This window comes from Gopherus flavomarginatus, chromosome 19, assembly GCF_025201925.1.
Source record: "Gopherus flavomarginatus isolate rGopFla2 chromosome 19, rGopFla2.mat.asm, whole genome shotgun sequence".
Taxonomy (NCBI): domain Eukaryota; kingdom Metazoa; phylum Chordata; order Testudines; family Testudinidae; genus Gopherus; species Gopherus flavomarginatus.
This window is the reverse complement of record NC_066635.1, coordinates 22,510,251-22,523,924: the sequence shown is the minus strand read 5'-3', so window position 1 is coordinate 22,523,924 and position 13,674 is coordinate 22,510,251. Positions and strand designations below refer to the sequence as shown.

General features: G+C 42.2%; 1 protein-coding gene across 5 annotated transcripts in view; it reads left to right on the top strand.

The window, feature by feature from the left end:
• Window positions 1-13,674, top strand: part of SPECC1 (sperm antigen with calponin homology and coiled-coil domains 1) — a 173,384-nt gene that overhangs the window by 31,430 nt on the left and 128,280 nt on the right. For all 5 annotated transcript variants that reach the window (XM_050928991.1, XM_050928989.1, XM_050928993.1 and 2 more), the window contains exons 2-3: window positions 7,942-8,109; window positions 12,596-12,731. In XM_050928991.1, coding sequence (XP_050784948.1) covers window positions 7,963-8,109; window positions 12,596-12,731 — 283 coding nt within the window. In that variant the 5' untranslated portion in view covers window positions 7,942-7,962. The remainder of the gene's footprint in view (window positions 1-7,941; window positions 8,110-12,595; window positions 12,732-13,674) is intronic.

Sequence of the window (13,674 nt, the reverse complement as noted above, 5' to 3'; positions counted from 1 at the left end):
TTTCCAAGTAATTTATTGTTTCTTGGTATCTCATTAACAAAGTCTGAGTATCCAGCATTAAATGTTACGAGAAATGGAGTCTGCTGAGAATGTGTTGGCCCTCTAGGCCATTGGAACCAGATGCTCAGTGGAGGAGTTAGGGCTTATGGTTCATCCTCTGTCCCAGTGCCCAGCAAGAACACTAAGAGCATTAGCAATGAGCTGTCATTGAACTGGACATATCTCCAGTGTTTTTAAATTCATTAAACCTGATGTGAGCTAAGCTTCATACAAGCAAAAACACAGCCAAAGTTTCCACTTGGAAAGATGACAGATGAGGGTTGTCCAGAGACAGCCAAGGGGATGCTAGAAACAAGGCAGGATAATAGAAATTACAGAAAGGGGGTGGGGGGAGATTATATGCTCAAATCTGTTCTTATGCAAGGACAGGCGACCGTCTCTGCAACAGAGGACGTAGCAGATGTACAGCTGATGCAGACTGAGCTGGAAGGGATTGGGGCTGCAGAGGGGCAGATAAAGATGAGGCTAGGAGAGTAACAGAAGGTTTTGGTTTTAATTACAAGCTCAGTCTGATTTTAAACAGATTTTTATCTGTGCAGTCAGCCTCCAGATCAGCAACTGCCATATTGGACGGTCAATTTCTCTGCTTTGTGACTGTGGCTTGATTCCTGGTATCAGTTAAGAAATTAAGATGAGTCATATGAAAGCATCTGTCAAGTCTACAAATTGTAGTTTCAAGTGAGGTGTTATGAAAGTCTGAAAAAACATTCTATCTTGACTCCATTGGTTATGTTGCTGCATAGCTTCCTACACTCCAGTAGGGCATTCTTGACAATGTACTGAGCTTGTTGGGTTTTTTGTTTCAGTTGATGGTTAACCTGAGAATAGCAGAATTCAATTAGTATAGAGGGACAGCAATATAAACATGGCTCACATGTTACATGCTGAAACCTCCGACGACGTTCTTACCTTGATTTCAAGCCAATGTTCGGTGTTGATTCTGAACTGGTCTGACTGCTTGGTGAAATAAATAAACTACAGGAAAATGGGAGTAAGGGTCTAATTTAAACTCCCAAAAGTCAGAGAACTCCTTCCTTCATGAGTCCCATCTGAAAGTCGGGTACTAGTGGCCTCCTTGTGAAATGCTGAGCATTCGCAGTTCCCAGTGAAGCTGCCGACTGGTATATTACTCTGCAGATCTAGTAATTAACTTTCAAAAGAGATTGCTTTTGCAAAGGCACTTGAATGACCCTGGTTAAATTAACTGCCCTGTTGACTAATTATTGGTGTACGAAGGCATGAGAATTGAGACCTGGATACCCATACATCCAGGGTTTGATGCAAGGAATTTATGCTTTACCCACCAGAGTGACTTCTCCTTTAACCCTAAAAGCTCAGGTGTTCCTGTGTAATGTCTCTTCTTGAAGTGTGTAAGTGATTTTGTTAACTGATAAGTGTAGCTACGAGATCTTGGATTAGACATTAAACTGCACAAATGTAGGCATATCCTTCATTGACCAACCAACTTTCTCTTTTTACCTATCTCATTGTGTAACTTGCCATAATCCCCGGTGGAATATGTTTTCTAGAGCCTTATTCAGAATCTACAGGACTGGCTGGCAGCTCACCCCTTTATTGGCATAGTATTTATATCAAAAACAGTAACATATGCTTTATATAAAGGAGAAAGGATGTTCTTATGTGGTAAAAGACAGAGCAGGAAGCTCAGACCTGGGTTTTGTTCCTGACTACCTGTGTGACCTTGGCCAAGTCTCTTTACTCACTTTCTCACTCTGTAAAGTGGGGATAGTAATTTTGCCCTCAGAGTGGGTGCTGAGGGGTTTTACAGATATGTTTATAGACTGAGTCATATAACTATAACTAGGTGCCTTGACATACATTTCAGAATAAAATTCCAAGTATAATGGACTGCGTGTCCCACTGTAAAATAAATGCACACCAGCTAATTAAATAGCTCCTGCTGCAAAAACCAAAACCTTCCATGCCTCCCTCCTAATGCCTGGGAGAAAAGATGGGTGCTACAGCATGCCCTTAAGGTGGGTGAGGGGGATAGAATTCTGAGGACCCTGTCCAGAGAATGCCCTGTCAGACCCCTCTTTCTGTTGATATCAAGGAAGTTTCAGCTGATCTCCTTTGCAACAGTGCAGTGCAGGCAGAGATGCATCTCAGGTGACCAGGTCACCGACCATTGAGTTTTATATGTTAAAACCAATGCTTTGAGTTCCACCCAGAAACTTACTGGTAGCCAGTGCACATCTCAGTGCACTGACGTAACATGCCCCTGGAACGGAACTCCATGTATTGCAGAACGCAGCTGCCCTCTTATTATCATCAGTTTCCAAATGTTCTCAAGGGGTAGCGCTACACAGAGTGCACCGCAGTAATCTAATTGGTGCTCTTCGGCTGCCTCCTCTGACTGAGGCAAAGAGAGGTATCAATGGGCTCTATAGAAAGCTGGGTTTCAGCCCTCCTCTCCTGAGGAAGGGTCAACATGTAATGTGGAGAAAGAGGCCAGAAACTGATTAATCCTCAGAGCTCTAAGTATGGTTTATAGGGCCCCCTTCAGGGGAATGAACAGGAACTGTCATCTGAAACATGGGATCACATGATGAGGGTGAAAGCCAGGGAGTTAGATTATCATTGCATCTGCAACATTTGCTTGACTACATCTGTGTTGGGAGGCTGCTTTTCCTGCTGCCTTTTCTCTCCTTTGGCTCTCTGTGGTTTGATCTTTAGGCTGTCCACAATCTCTCTGGGGTCCTTTTGGAAGAAAATGCTGACATTTATTTAGCATACAGTAGACTTATATTTATTGATGCATCTGAAGCCACAGGGAGCCATTACTTGTTGAGAGCTTGTCTTCCCAGACACAGAAACATGTGGCTTAGAGCCTGGTGCCCAAATAGGTGTTGAACAAAATCTCCTCTGGTAAATTAATATTAATTTCCATGTATATAGCACTTTTCACCAGAGGAAATAAAAGGTGGTTCAGTATTATTATCCAGGGAAATACACAGAGTGATGATTTTATACAGCAAGTCCCTGGCAAAGGTGGAACTAGAACCTGTGTCTTCTGACTGTCTCGTGCTTTAACCTCTTGACCAGACTACCTAGTTTCCTATAAAAAGCTAGGCCCGCCTTGGTAGTACAATGAAATTGCAGTGTGCTGGCCTTTACATTGTAGATACTAGCTAAGGAGGGATGGTAAAAGTTGCCTTTAGTTCACATCCACCAACTCCTAGTTCTCAGCTTTTGACCCAAAGCCGCATCAAAAAGGCAGACTTTGCCATTTAATGATTGTATTGCTCTTTGACAAGCTGGTGTCTTGGTTCAGTGTTTGGGACAGGAAGACACTGCAAAGTGTCATTCCACACTTCTGCCTGATCCTCTGCAGACAATACAGCCTTTCCCTAGTTTCATCAGCTTATATTTAGGGACACTGAATCCCTCACCTTTTTATTTCTTGTTTTTCAGTACAATTTCAAATCCCTCTCTGTACTTCATAGAATTTCTTCTTTTATCTTCTCATATTTTAAAATGGTTTTTAAATGTGTTGTGACTCCTGATTATTTATCACACAAACTCAGGGTTTGGGGCTCCTTGATAATGGTTCCCTTTATTCTGGCTATAACCTCTCACTCTTGTTGGCCAAAGGGCCTTTGGCAAGGGAAGGCTGGCTAAATGGGCTTTTCTAAGGCATGTGCCAGCACACAGACGCTAGTAGAAGATCTATGATTTAACAACTGCCCTCTAGATAATTATATTTAATTCTTTGTCACACCCTAGGTCTACCATTTCAAGGCCTAGGAGTGCCCAGACTCGCCACATTGCGATTCTGCTCTCCTGTAGGATATGCATCTCACATTCAAGGAACATGCAACATCTCAATTTATGTTCCCAAAGCTGGGATGCACCATTAATAGAGCCATCTGCAGTACAGGCTGTCTTTGCCCATTCTGTTATCTCTTTTTGGGGGGAGAGCTAGCGGTAGTAACTTTTCCACATTAATATTCTGTTTCCTGAATGCTGACAGGTTCCAGCTAATGTGTGTACCTAATTCTAGTGACATGCCTTGCCATTCATTGCAGGCAAATGAGCAGCTTGGAAAGGCTCATTATCTCCTTGAGGTTTCCCAGTGTTCCCGCTACTCATACTTTTCACAAACAGCGTTTTCACTCTGACTCAGAAGGTTGCTCTTGGAGGAAATGAAAGGCTGATGTTGACTCTTAAGATAGATTTTCTGTCCTGACCAGGAAACAGTGGGGCTTTTCTGTTCTGTTTTTTGGTAATTTGTTGTTTTGGGCTGTTCTTCAAGCAGTTCCTTTAAAACCTCCAACTTGTGTCATGCAGGAGTGAAAGCAAATTAAGATGAGAGGGACGTGTGCCATGGACTTTGTTCTTTCAAGTGAGTTTAAGGCTTATGGAAGATGTTGGATTGACACCCAGAGATTGAAATCTTCCTTACCCACAGCACAGGTTCAGGTTGGGTAGGCCAAGCTGGGCATTGTCAAGTATCTCCTGCCTGCTCTGGAGAAATAGTCAATGGGAACCTATTTAATTTTTGGCCTCTCTGAAAGGTGCTGCAAAGTGTCCTGGTGGCTTTTGTGATGTGGAACTTTAGCCACTGAGCTGAGACAATCAGTCCACATTATGTAGTCCACCAAACTGTTGTTGAATTGTTTCAAGTGTTGATCACTACTGACCTGGGTTGGATTTGAGCCTGTAACCTAGAAGTGAAAGGCTCAGATCGCCTTCCCAATAATATGGTGCCATCCAGCTCTTCATCTGTCCAGATGTTTATGTGCTTTACCCCTTTTGGGTCTAGTAACTGCAGTGTGATAATGGTAATTTTGGTGCTGGTTCTGCAGAAAGAGGAACTTCATAATTCCCTCATGCAAAAGCAGATGTTTCAATCAATTGCTGCGCACACAGAAAGATTCCAGAATGTCTTCAACAGCTGATGTGATCAAAACCTGGAACCTAACTTTACCTGTGCACCACAAATTGAGTCTGTAAACAAGTTCAGTCCATCCCTGCTCAGAGGCATGGTTATAGTTGACTAAGATCTCTGTGCATATGGAATCTGCTTGACGGATTATTCTCCTGCCGCTCCAGTTGCACATTCTTAGTTACAGTTCTGCACAGGCCTCTAGTTTCCTTCCTGAATCAAGAAGAGTTTTAGGATCAACATGACAAAATAATCTCCACTTGTGTATTTTAGCTGCAGCTCAGAGACTCCAACTTCTTTAGAAACAGAGAAAGATGATATCTCTGTTTCCCCCGCCCCACACACTCAGTGTTGATTGCTAGTGCAATAATATCCAATTTTCCCCACACAGGGTCCCATCTAGATAGATTCTGAAATTTATTGACCATTGAAAAGTTGGAACAAAATGGACTCAATCCTTGGCTTCACTTGCTTGACATGGTGAAAAAGGAATGTCCTTTCAAGTCTATTACCTTACATTCTTACATGTCCACTCTGGCTTAAGTCAAGTATCTAAGTTGCTACTGGTTAGGAGGGAAAGTTAGAGGAACTGCCACTTAAATTGTAATTGCTTTCACTGAGGTTTGCTCCCACTCCTGCTTTTCTTCTTTCTGATGTGGCTGTCCAAAGGACACAACACTCCCCAGGCACTTCAAAATGTGCTCATTGACTCAAGATGGAATCCCTTCAGACCTCATAGGCCAGAGAGGAGCATCACAAGGCTGGGCGGGAGGGTGCTGGGATAGAAACAGGAAGAAGTCCCAAGGCAACAGTAGGAAAAATGCATGTGCAGTTGTGGCATCCACAAAACCTATGTTTGTATAAATCTGGTAATCTCTTCAGCAAAGCTATTTGCATGTGCAATTGCCTGAGTTGTATGTGTAAAAGTGGGTTACCATACCTCCATATAAAATGCATATAAAACACTAGAATCCTGTTAATGCTACTCTGAAACCATGGGACTTAAGAATAGTATTTATTGTATTTCCTCATAGTTAAATATTCACTGATGTGTTAAAAAATGTCAGGTGTATGCAGCACAGTAATGGTCGCGGAATTAATAGATAATTTTCTCCTCCGATGAAATCAGCTCTTGAGTGCTCACTATATGTGTTGGAACTCCCAATGGAGTTGGTGACTGCACAGAGTTTAAAATAGGAGTTGCTCAGTTTTTATTAGTAGCTGGGGGGTTAGAGCCATGCAAAAAATTTGATATATTTTTTTCCAGCATCCGCAAAGGAAAAGCCATGATGCTATAAGGAGGGGAATTATTGCTTGTTTTGCCCTAAAGCAGCAGCAAAAGAGAGCCTAGAACACTCTTGCACCTGCATGCCCTTAAAATAGAACATCCGTAACACCTGGAAGGTGTCATTCGCATAGAATATAATTAGGCCCAGAATAGATTGCTTTCCAGGGGTCTACACTCATTAACAAGAATACTTCACCAGAACAATGCACAAAGCAAATTGTGAGACCTGGGCAAAGTCTGAGTCCTTCTCACCATGAGACTTACTGGCTTAGCTAAGGGAGGCCATATTTTAGCTCATCTGTTAGAGCTGCTGCCTATGACCACAAGAGTCTTGGTTTAGCCTCTTCTTCTATAATCAAATGCAGGAGTCCATCTACCCAAGCCTCTCTACTGGTCTCCTGTAGTTTCTGGCCACCTGTTTGGCAAACACAACACAAACTGCCTGCACAAGAGTCGCATGCAGCTACATCCTATCTGATTTAGAAAATGAGACTGAAGAACAGAAGAAGAAGAGAGAGCCATCTGTGATTTCCCCCCAAAAGTGGCTGGCAGAACTTGTAAGACCCAAATGATGATGCTGTTGCTAGTGCAAATTGGGGAATGGATAATGAAAAGTCACGGATGCAGATCTGCTCGAAGAGTCAAGCCAGCCATTTAGTTGGCAACAAACCAGTTACTGAGGGAAATTGACAAAATGTGCTTGCTGGCACATCAAGGAAGAGAAATTCATTTCTGTTCTCCAAATCCTGGCAGGGTTTGCTTCCCTCATAGGCTCATATCTGGAAAATTCAAGCCTGACTGCAGCTCCTTTTTCCTCTTTGCAGAGAAGTTGACTGTTACCTGTGAGACTGTCTCTCTTTTATGGAAATACAATGGAACAATCATTTCATCACTGTAGCAATATCAACTACTGCAGTTCTGGGCAGATTTGATCAGTTAAAGATATAGTATGGTTAATTTGTGCTACTGAGGAATTATCAAAAATAAATAAATTGTGGGAGGGGAGCTTGTGTGTCTCTCAGGATTCTGTTTTGAATAGAATATATTTTAACATAATCATGGTTCAAGATGAAGATGCTGGATTGACAGTCTGACACGGAGTCCTCTCTTTATCCTCAGGACTAGTACAGGCCCTTATGCTTTCTTCACATGAGGCGTGGAGAAAGATCCGAGTCCAGTACAAAATGTTATCATTTTGTCTCTTGGGACTGTCCTAATATTATTGAGTTTCTCAGTAATGCCCATTTTATGAATCTGAAGCCTGGATGCTAAAAATAAGGACAACTGCACCTTCGTCAGTAGCTGCATTTAGACCCTTTTTTGAAACCTGAGAGTTGCAGTTAACTTGCATAACGTAATGCAAATTGCAGCTTTCCCTGTACTTTTTAATATTGGATAGGCAATCCTATGGAGATTACAAGTCCAAGCAGAATTCAGTGTTCCCTCTATGTGCTTACAGATTTGCAATACGTGACTAAAGGTGTGGGTGGCTGCAGGCCCCTTTATCGATCTCTGAAGGCCATGCTCTGGCTATGCCTGAATGTCTGCCTGTGTGAAGAGAGAGGGGAGAATTTGGTGTATTCCTTTCAGCCCTTTAAATTGGCGCCAGGCACCTTTGCCTCTCTCTTTGGATTCCAAATGCTTTAAAAACATTAATATCTGATTTCTTTCTGATATTCTGCAGACTGACTCCTCTGGAAAGAAAATGAAGGGTGCTGCCAGACCTTGGAGTGCAATGGCAAAGCAAGGGAACCATGGAATTGACCGAGGAAAATCTCTCCCCACTGCTTCCTCGGGCATGAAGACCTCCAAATCCTCTACTTCACTTGCTTTTGAATCTCGGCTCAGCAAGGTACTAACCAGTAAGCAGTGTGCAAGCATTCCAAGCTACCACTCCAGCTAAGGCGGGGCATGTCACCAAGTGTTTAGGGCTTTGGCACTGGGTGTGTGTATGTCTGGATCAGATGCTACTATATGCTTATTATACCACAGGGAGTCCTTGTGGCACCTTAGAGACTAACAGATTTATTTGGGCATAAGACACAGACCTCTCGTGCTCACTGGGCATAAGCTTTCGTACCCAAATAAATATGTTAGTCTCTAAGGTGCCACAAGGACTCGTCATTGTTTTTGCTGATACAGTCTCACACAGCTACCACTCTGAAACCTATTATACCACAGGGCCTGTATACTTTTGACCATACTGTATGTTTTGGGATAGTCATTCCAGATTTGTCTCTGTGTGTGGATTGGTGTGTGGTGAGGATGATGGAGGGAATTTGACCATGGTGTGTGAGTGGGGGAGGAGAGACTGGACTGGGGGTGGGGAGTGGGTGTAGTGCATGCATTGGATATATTGTGTGTGTTGTGGGTGAAGGATTAGTCTGTACAAGGTATGTGTGGATCAAATTGTACTCTGTGGATGGGTGGGTGTGGATTGGATTGGATTGCACTAAATGGGTAGGAGTGGAGGGTGATTTTTAGGGTTTAGAATTTATTTTCCCAAAAAGGAGATTTGTTAAGGGTTATGAGATAATCTTGTGTCCTATAATCTGTGTTTTTCCCCCCATTTGAAAAGGCAAGTTACATAGCAAAAATATTGTTTGTGATAGAATGTTTACATTTTATCATACTCATCTTTTTATATATATTTTAATAAGACCAGAAATGCACATGAAAATAATGTTCCATTTTATTGCAAATTCCAAACCTGGCATAGTGCTGCATCTGTGTTCTGGCAGACCCTGAACAAAGAAAGCAATATGGTCCAAGTATAGAAGAAAAAATAGGAACTTGGGAACAGAGACTTTGTTTCTAACAATATGTAGTATTCTACAGAACTAATGTTCAAAGAGCCTTACAAACACTTATTAACCCCTGCAGCCTCCAGTGCAATGGGTCCATATATTATACCCACTTTACAGACTCCCACAACTCTAAGCATCTCAGAAATTAGACACTTTCAGCCCCGGGCTCCAGCCAATCTTTTTTCCTTTATAAGGTCCTTTCCTCTAAAGTGTGGTGCTGTGCTGGCACTTCTGAGCTTGTGTTGTAGAGGTATGTATGGGCCGCAAGGCAAGGGAACCTGATATGTTTAATTTTACATCTTTTAAAGAACATGGTGTTTTCTTTCTAGCTGCCTCCATGATCTCTAGCCTGCTGAGCAACTACAGTACAAACAAAAGATGATCAAATGGAAAAGTTAGCAAGGGGCTGTGGAAAGACAGACTGGGCAGTGAGGTGCACCTGGCACTATGAAAAGCGGTGAACTTAGTAAAAGTTTCTGTAGAGAAAATGGATGGAGACTTCTGCAGAGGTCAGAAAGTCAGATTGCCTTGTCTTGCTCTGAAGAATGGACTGGCAAAAGTTCTGCCAAAATGCAAAACTTCAGATGTCTAGTTTCCTGCAGTAGATCAACGCTTTGGCTATCAAAGCTCACATGCTCCCAGAGTCTGGGAAACCACAGACGAAGTCAGATGAAAAGATGAAAGAGAGAAGAAAATTGGAGCTGAGAGAGATTTGATCTTGCTTTAAAAAATTACAGTTCAGGAACCCACTAACCATGGCATGTGTTTCAGTATAATCTCCCTTCTCATCTCTTTTCTATCCACTAACATCTCACTCTAGTCTAGAGAGAGATGCTACAGCGCCTTGTTTTTTTAAGATTCTCAAAAGGCTTCTCTCTCTCTTGAAGGTTACTCATTAGTTAAGCTGAGCTGTGGAAGTGCACAAAAAGGGAAACGCAACTGGCGAGGGTTCGGAGATGGACTCCTCCTTACGTTGGTCTAGGCCAACATCATTTCAATGTTTTCCTTGTGAAGCATATGTTTTTTGGTCTTTCAGATTTGCATGAATTTCCTGAATACGCCTCTAGAATGAACTTGGATTACTAGGAAAAAAAAATCAGTCTTGCTTTTTCAGGTGCAGTAAAGTTTACTGAGTAAACTGTGGGTGTTAGCAGCTAGTGTTAGATTTTGGAATATTAACATACATAGTGGTGAGCTGGCTAGTGGAAATTCAACCAATAAAAACTACATTAAAATATATGCTGGAACATCTCTTATATTTCTGTGTCTAGTGCCCTGTAGTAGGTCAGGCTGGCACCTTGCCATGTGGTGGGAGGTCCTGGTTCAAATGTCACACCAGGACTTTGGTTCATCCCCAGTGCTGACACTGCAGTGCAGTACTGGAAGAGGAGATGCTGCATTGTTATCATGCCAATCTTTGGTTGATTGACACATTAAAACAAGATCCTTTCTGTCAGTTTTGGGTGGGTTGTCCAATTGGAAGTCCTGTGGACATAAATTTGCTGTCGTGCCTAGCATTTCCTCTCTCAGAAAAAATGTTCAACTATTACTGAACACAATTTGTTTACAGACTCACTATATTAGTAGAGCCTTATTCATAAGTTTGTTTAATACTTTGGGAAACTTAAAGCAGGAAAACTTTATTCTAGTGTTTTTTGTTTTGGTTTTTTAATGCCTGAGCAAATGTGATGCAGCAGCTCCACATATACCATTAGGTATCAGGCTTGTAACTAGATCACTTGTCCTGAGATCACAAATCCCTCCCACATCCTGCATGCTCCAAGTGCTTTCTTGAATGTCTGGGAGGGAACAAATCTGCAGTCACACTAGACATGTCCCCTGGGGAGCAGCTGTAACTAGTTCAGTTTAGTGGGTCCTGAATTGCCTGAGCATCTTGGGTACCAATTATCTGCATCTTCCTCTAAATAGAAGGTCCCCCTTCATGCTCCCTTAGCTATGCTTTTTACAGGACACCAAGGCTTCCAGTTCCTGTGTATCAACCACATTTCATTTAAGTACCTGCTTAGAACACACCTTGGGGTAGGCATCTTGTCTTCTTCCAAATTTGTGAACCACATCAGTGGGGCTGTATGGATAATAATCTGGAGGTTTCTGCAGCTTCTTTGTCTAAACCTGAGAGCTGATGCATTTCTGTGCTGAGAATGATTCCCTCTGGCAATCTGAAGAGTGAAATGCCCTTTCTTGGATCCATTCTTCCATTTTCACACTGATAATTAAATCCTGCATCTTCCAGTAGCGATGCTAGCACCAGCACCTACCAAACTGTTCTGGGTTAGCTTTATTCACTGCTGTTCAATAAATGAAGCCCCTGAAGGTCTAAACCGCTGAAGTGATGCCAGACTTAAGATAAAGGATTTCCCTTTGGTAACTGTGATAGCAGACTCTGTGTTCTCTGCTCTTTCCTTTTAGCCTGCAGTCCTCAGCTAAATGAATTTGGGATCGTGGCTCAGTCCCTAGGGGACTCGTTGTTCATATCACAAAGCAGAGTTTATGATGCAGCTAAGTTCATCAATTCTTGCTTGGCAGAGAGATGGGAATGAGCAGACAGCCTCTCCATTAGAAATGCCTGGCCCTCCCAGGTCAGGATCTGAGGTCAAGGCCCTACTGTGCTCCAGCAGTGTAAAATGGCCTCAGCTGAAACAGAAATAGAAAACAGCAGATTCTTCCAAGGCCTGGTACCTTTTGTGGCATAGGGGTGCACAGAGATGCCAGTTATTTTATATTGTTCCTTGCCTGCTTTGTGCCTCAGTTTCCTCAGCTGCTTGTTTTCTTTATGTTCAGAAGCCTAGGTGCTTGAACAAGTGCAAATCCAACCAGGACATGAGGAGAAGTCTCCAGTGCCATGATTGATGATCAGGAGCTTCTGAATGGGACTCTGGGGATTTTTCACCCCATCCCCTCTGTCATTGCTTATTTCGTTCTCCCTCCTTCACCCGCACTATAGCCTGCATCACCAAATCTGCATTGCCTCTTGGTCCACTTCACTGAAAGGCAGGAATTAATACAAAAATGCTTTTCCCCACCGTGGCAGGCTGTTGAATTTGGTACCAATAACCCCACCTAGTAGATAAAATTTCAAGCACATGTATGAATGCGCTGGGCCTGCTGCACCAGGGTATCAGGGAGTAACCAGTGGTGTCCATTAGGCCTGGTATCTGAGTCAAATTTCATCAGTCTCATTTTTTTCTCAGCCTGTGGGATGTTGTCCTGGGTCTTGGCCCAAAGGAAAAATATGTCCTTGCATTGCAGTGATCTCCTTGGTGCCAAGCTGGGAAAATCCCTCTAATATATGGGAGAAGGATATTCCCCTCTTCTGAATGTTCAGAAATTACTCTGGATTACAGTTCCCAAAGCAATATTTCAGTGGGTTTCCTTTTCCTGAAATACTCCTTTCTCCAAGTGTGTCAGCACTTTTCTTTCAACTTGTATGTCTGTAAAATCATCTAGCTCATGGGCATACCAGATTTCTCATTCTTCTGATTGCTCACAAGATCTCTCTCTTTCTTGCAGTTAAAAAGAGCTAGCAGCGATGACATGTTAACAAAGCCAGGAGTGACAACAGCCTCTGGTGTCTCCAGGCTGAAGAAGACTATTACAACAGGAGCAATTTCTGAGCTTACTGAGAATCGACTGAAGTCCAGCACAGGTAGGAGTAAACTGGATGGCAGATCAATTTCTCTCAGTTTGCCAAGTTACCAACTGAGTCTCTCATATGATCATCCCAGTAGTGCAATGAGCCCTTTCCCGCTATAATGTTAATGTTGAGAATGACACAGGCAGAGAGCTTTCTGTGCCTCGTAGACATACCTTTTGAATATAGCCTGCACACCTTAAAGTCAGTGTTCTACCACAATGTTGGAGTGGAGCAAAGCTATCAGTTTTCCCAAGTTTGATCCAGACGGAAGTTTTGCCTTTTCTGCCAATGACCATATGTTATCATGGCAAACAATGGTCAATTTCTATTCCTGGGAAAAATAGCAAGTGTTCACACATTTGACACTAAACAAAATGTTTGCCATTTTCACAGGGTCACTAAAAAATCAACCTTTTGCCTTTTGTGGAAAAATGAAGAAAAAAATCTTCTGGGCAAATTGTAAAATTAGCAAAATGGTGATTCTTTTTCACAATCCTCATGTGCTTTTACTGCTGGATCAGCTGTACACTGCCTTTGATTTTAATTCAGTACATTAGCTATTTTATTGTATTTAATTTTTCAGTCCATATACTTGTCGTAATTGGTAACTTAACAGTGGCATAACAGTTCTTAAAATGCTCGTAAACCTCATTAAATATGTTGCTTAACTGTTTAGCATACACAATATTGTCTTCATGTCCAGATTATTGTATTTAGGATTCATTGTGCCTTGTTTTTCAATATTGATTGCAGTAAATAACAATGTGTTATAACATTCATCTGTATAATTAAAGAGTGAAAGTGTTTTTTGTGAATTAAACAAGTCTTCAGAAGCATTGCAGAAATGTTAATTGAATTGTTATGCCCAAAGCTTGTGCGTTTGTCATTCTCAATTCAGATGTAATGGTGCTGAACTGTAAGAGCGTCACATTGGCCAGTTACAAAGAAGAGTCAC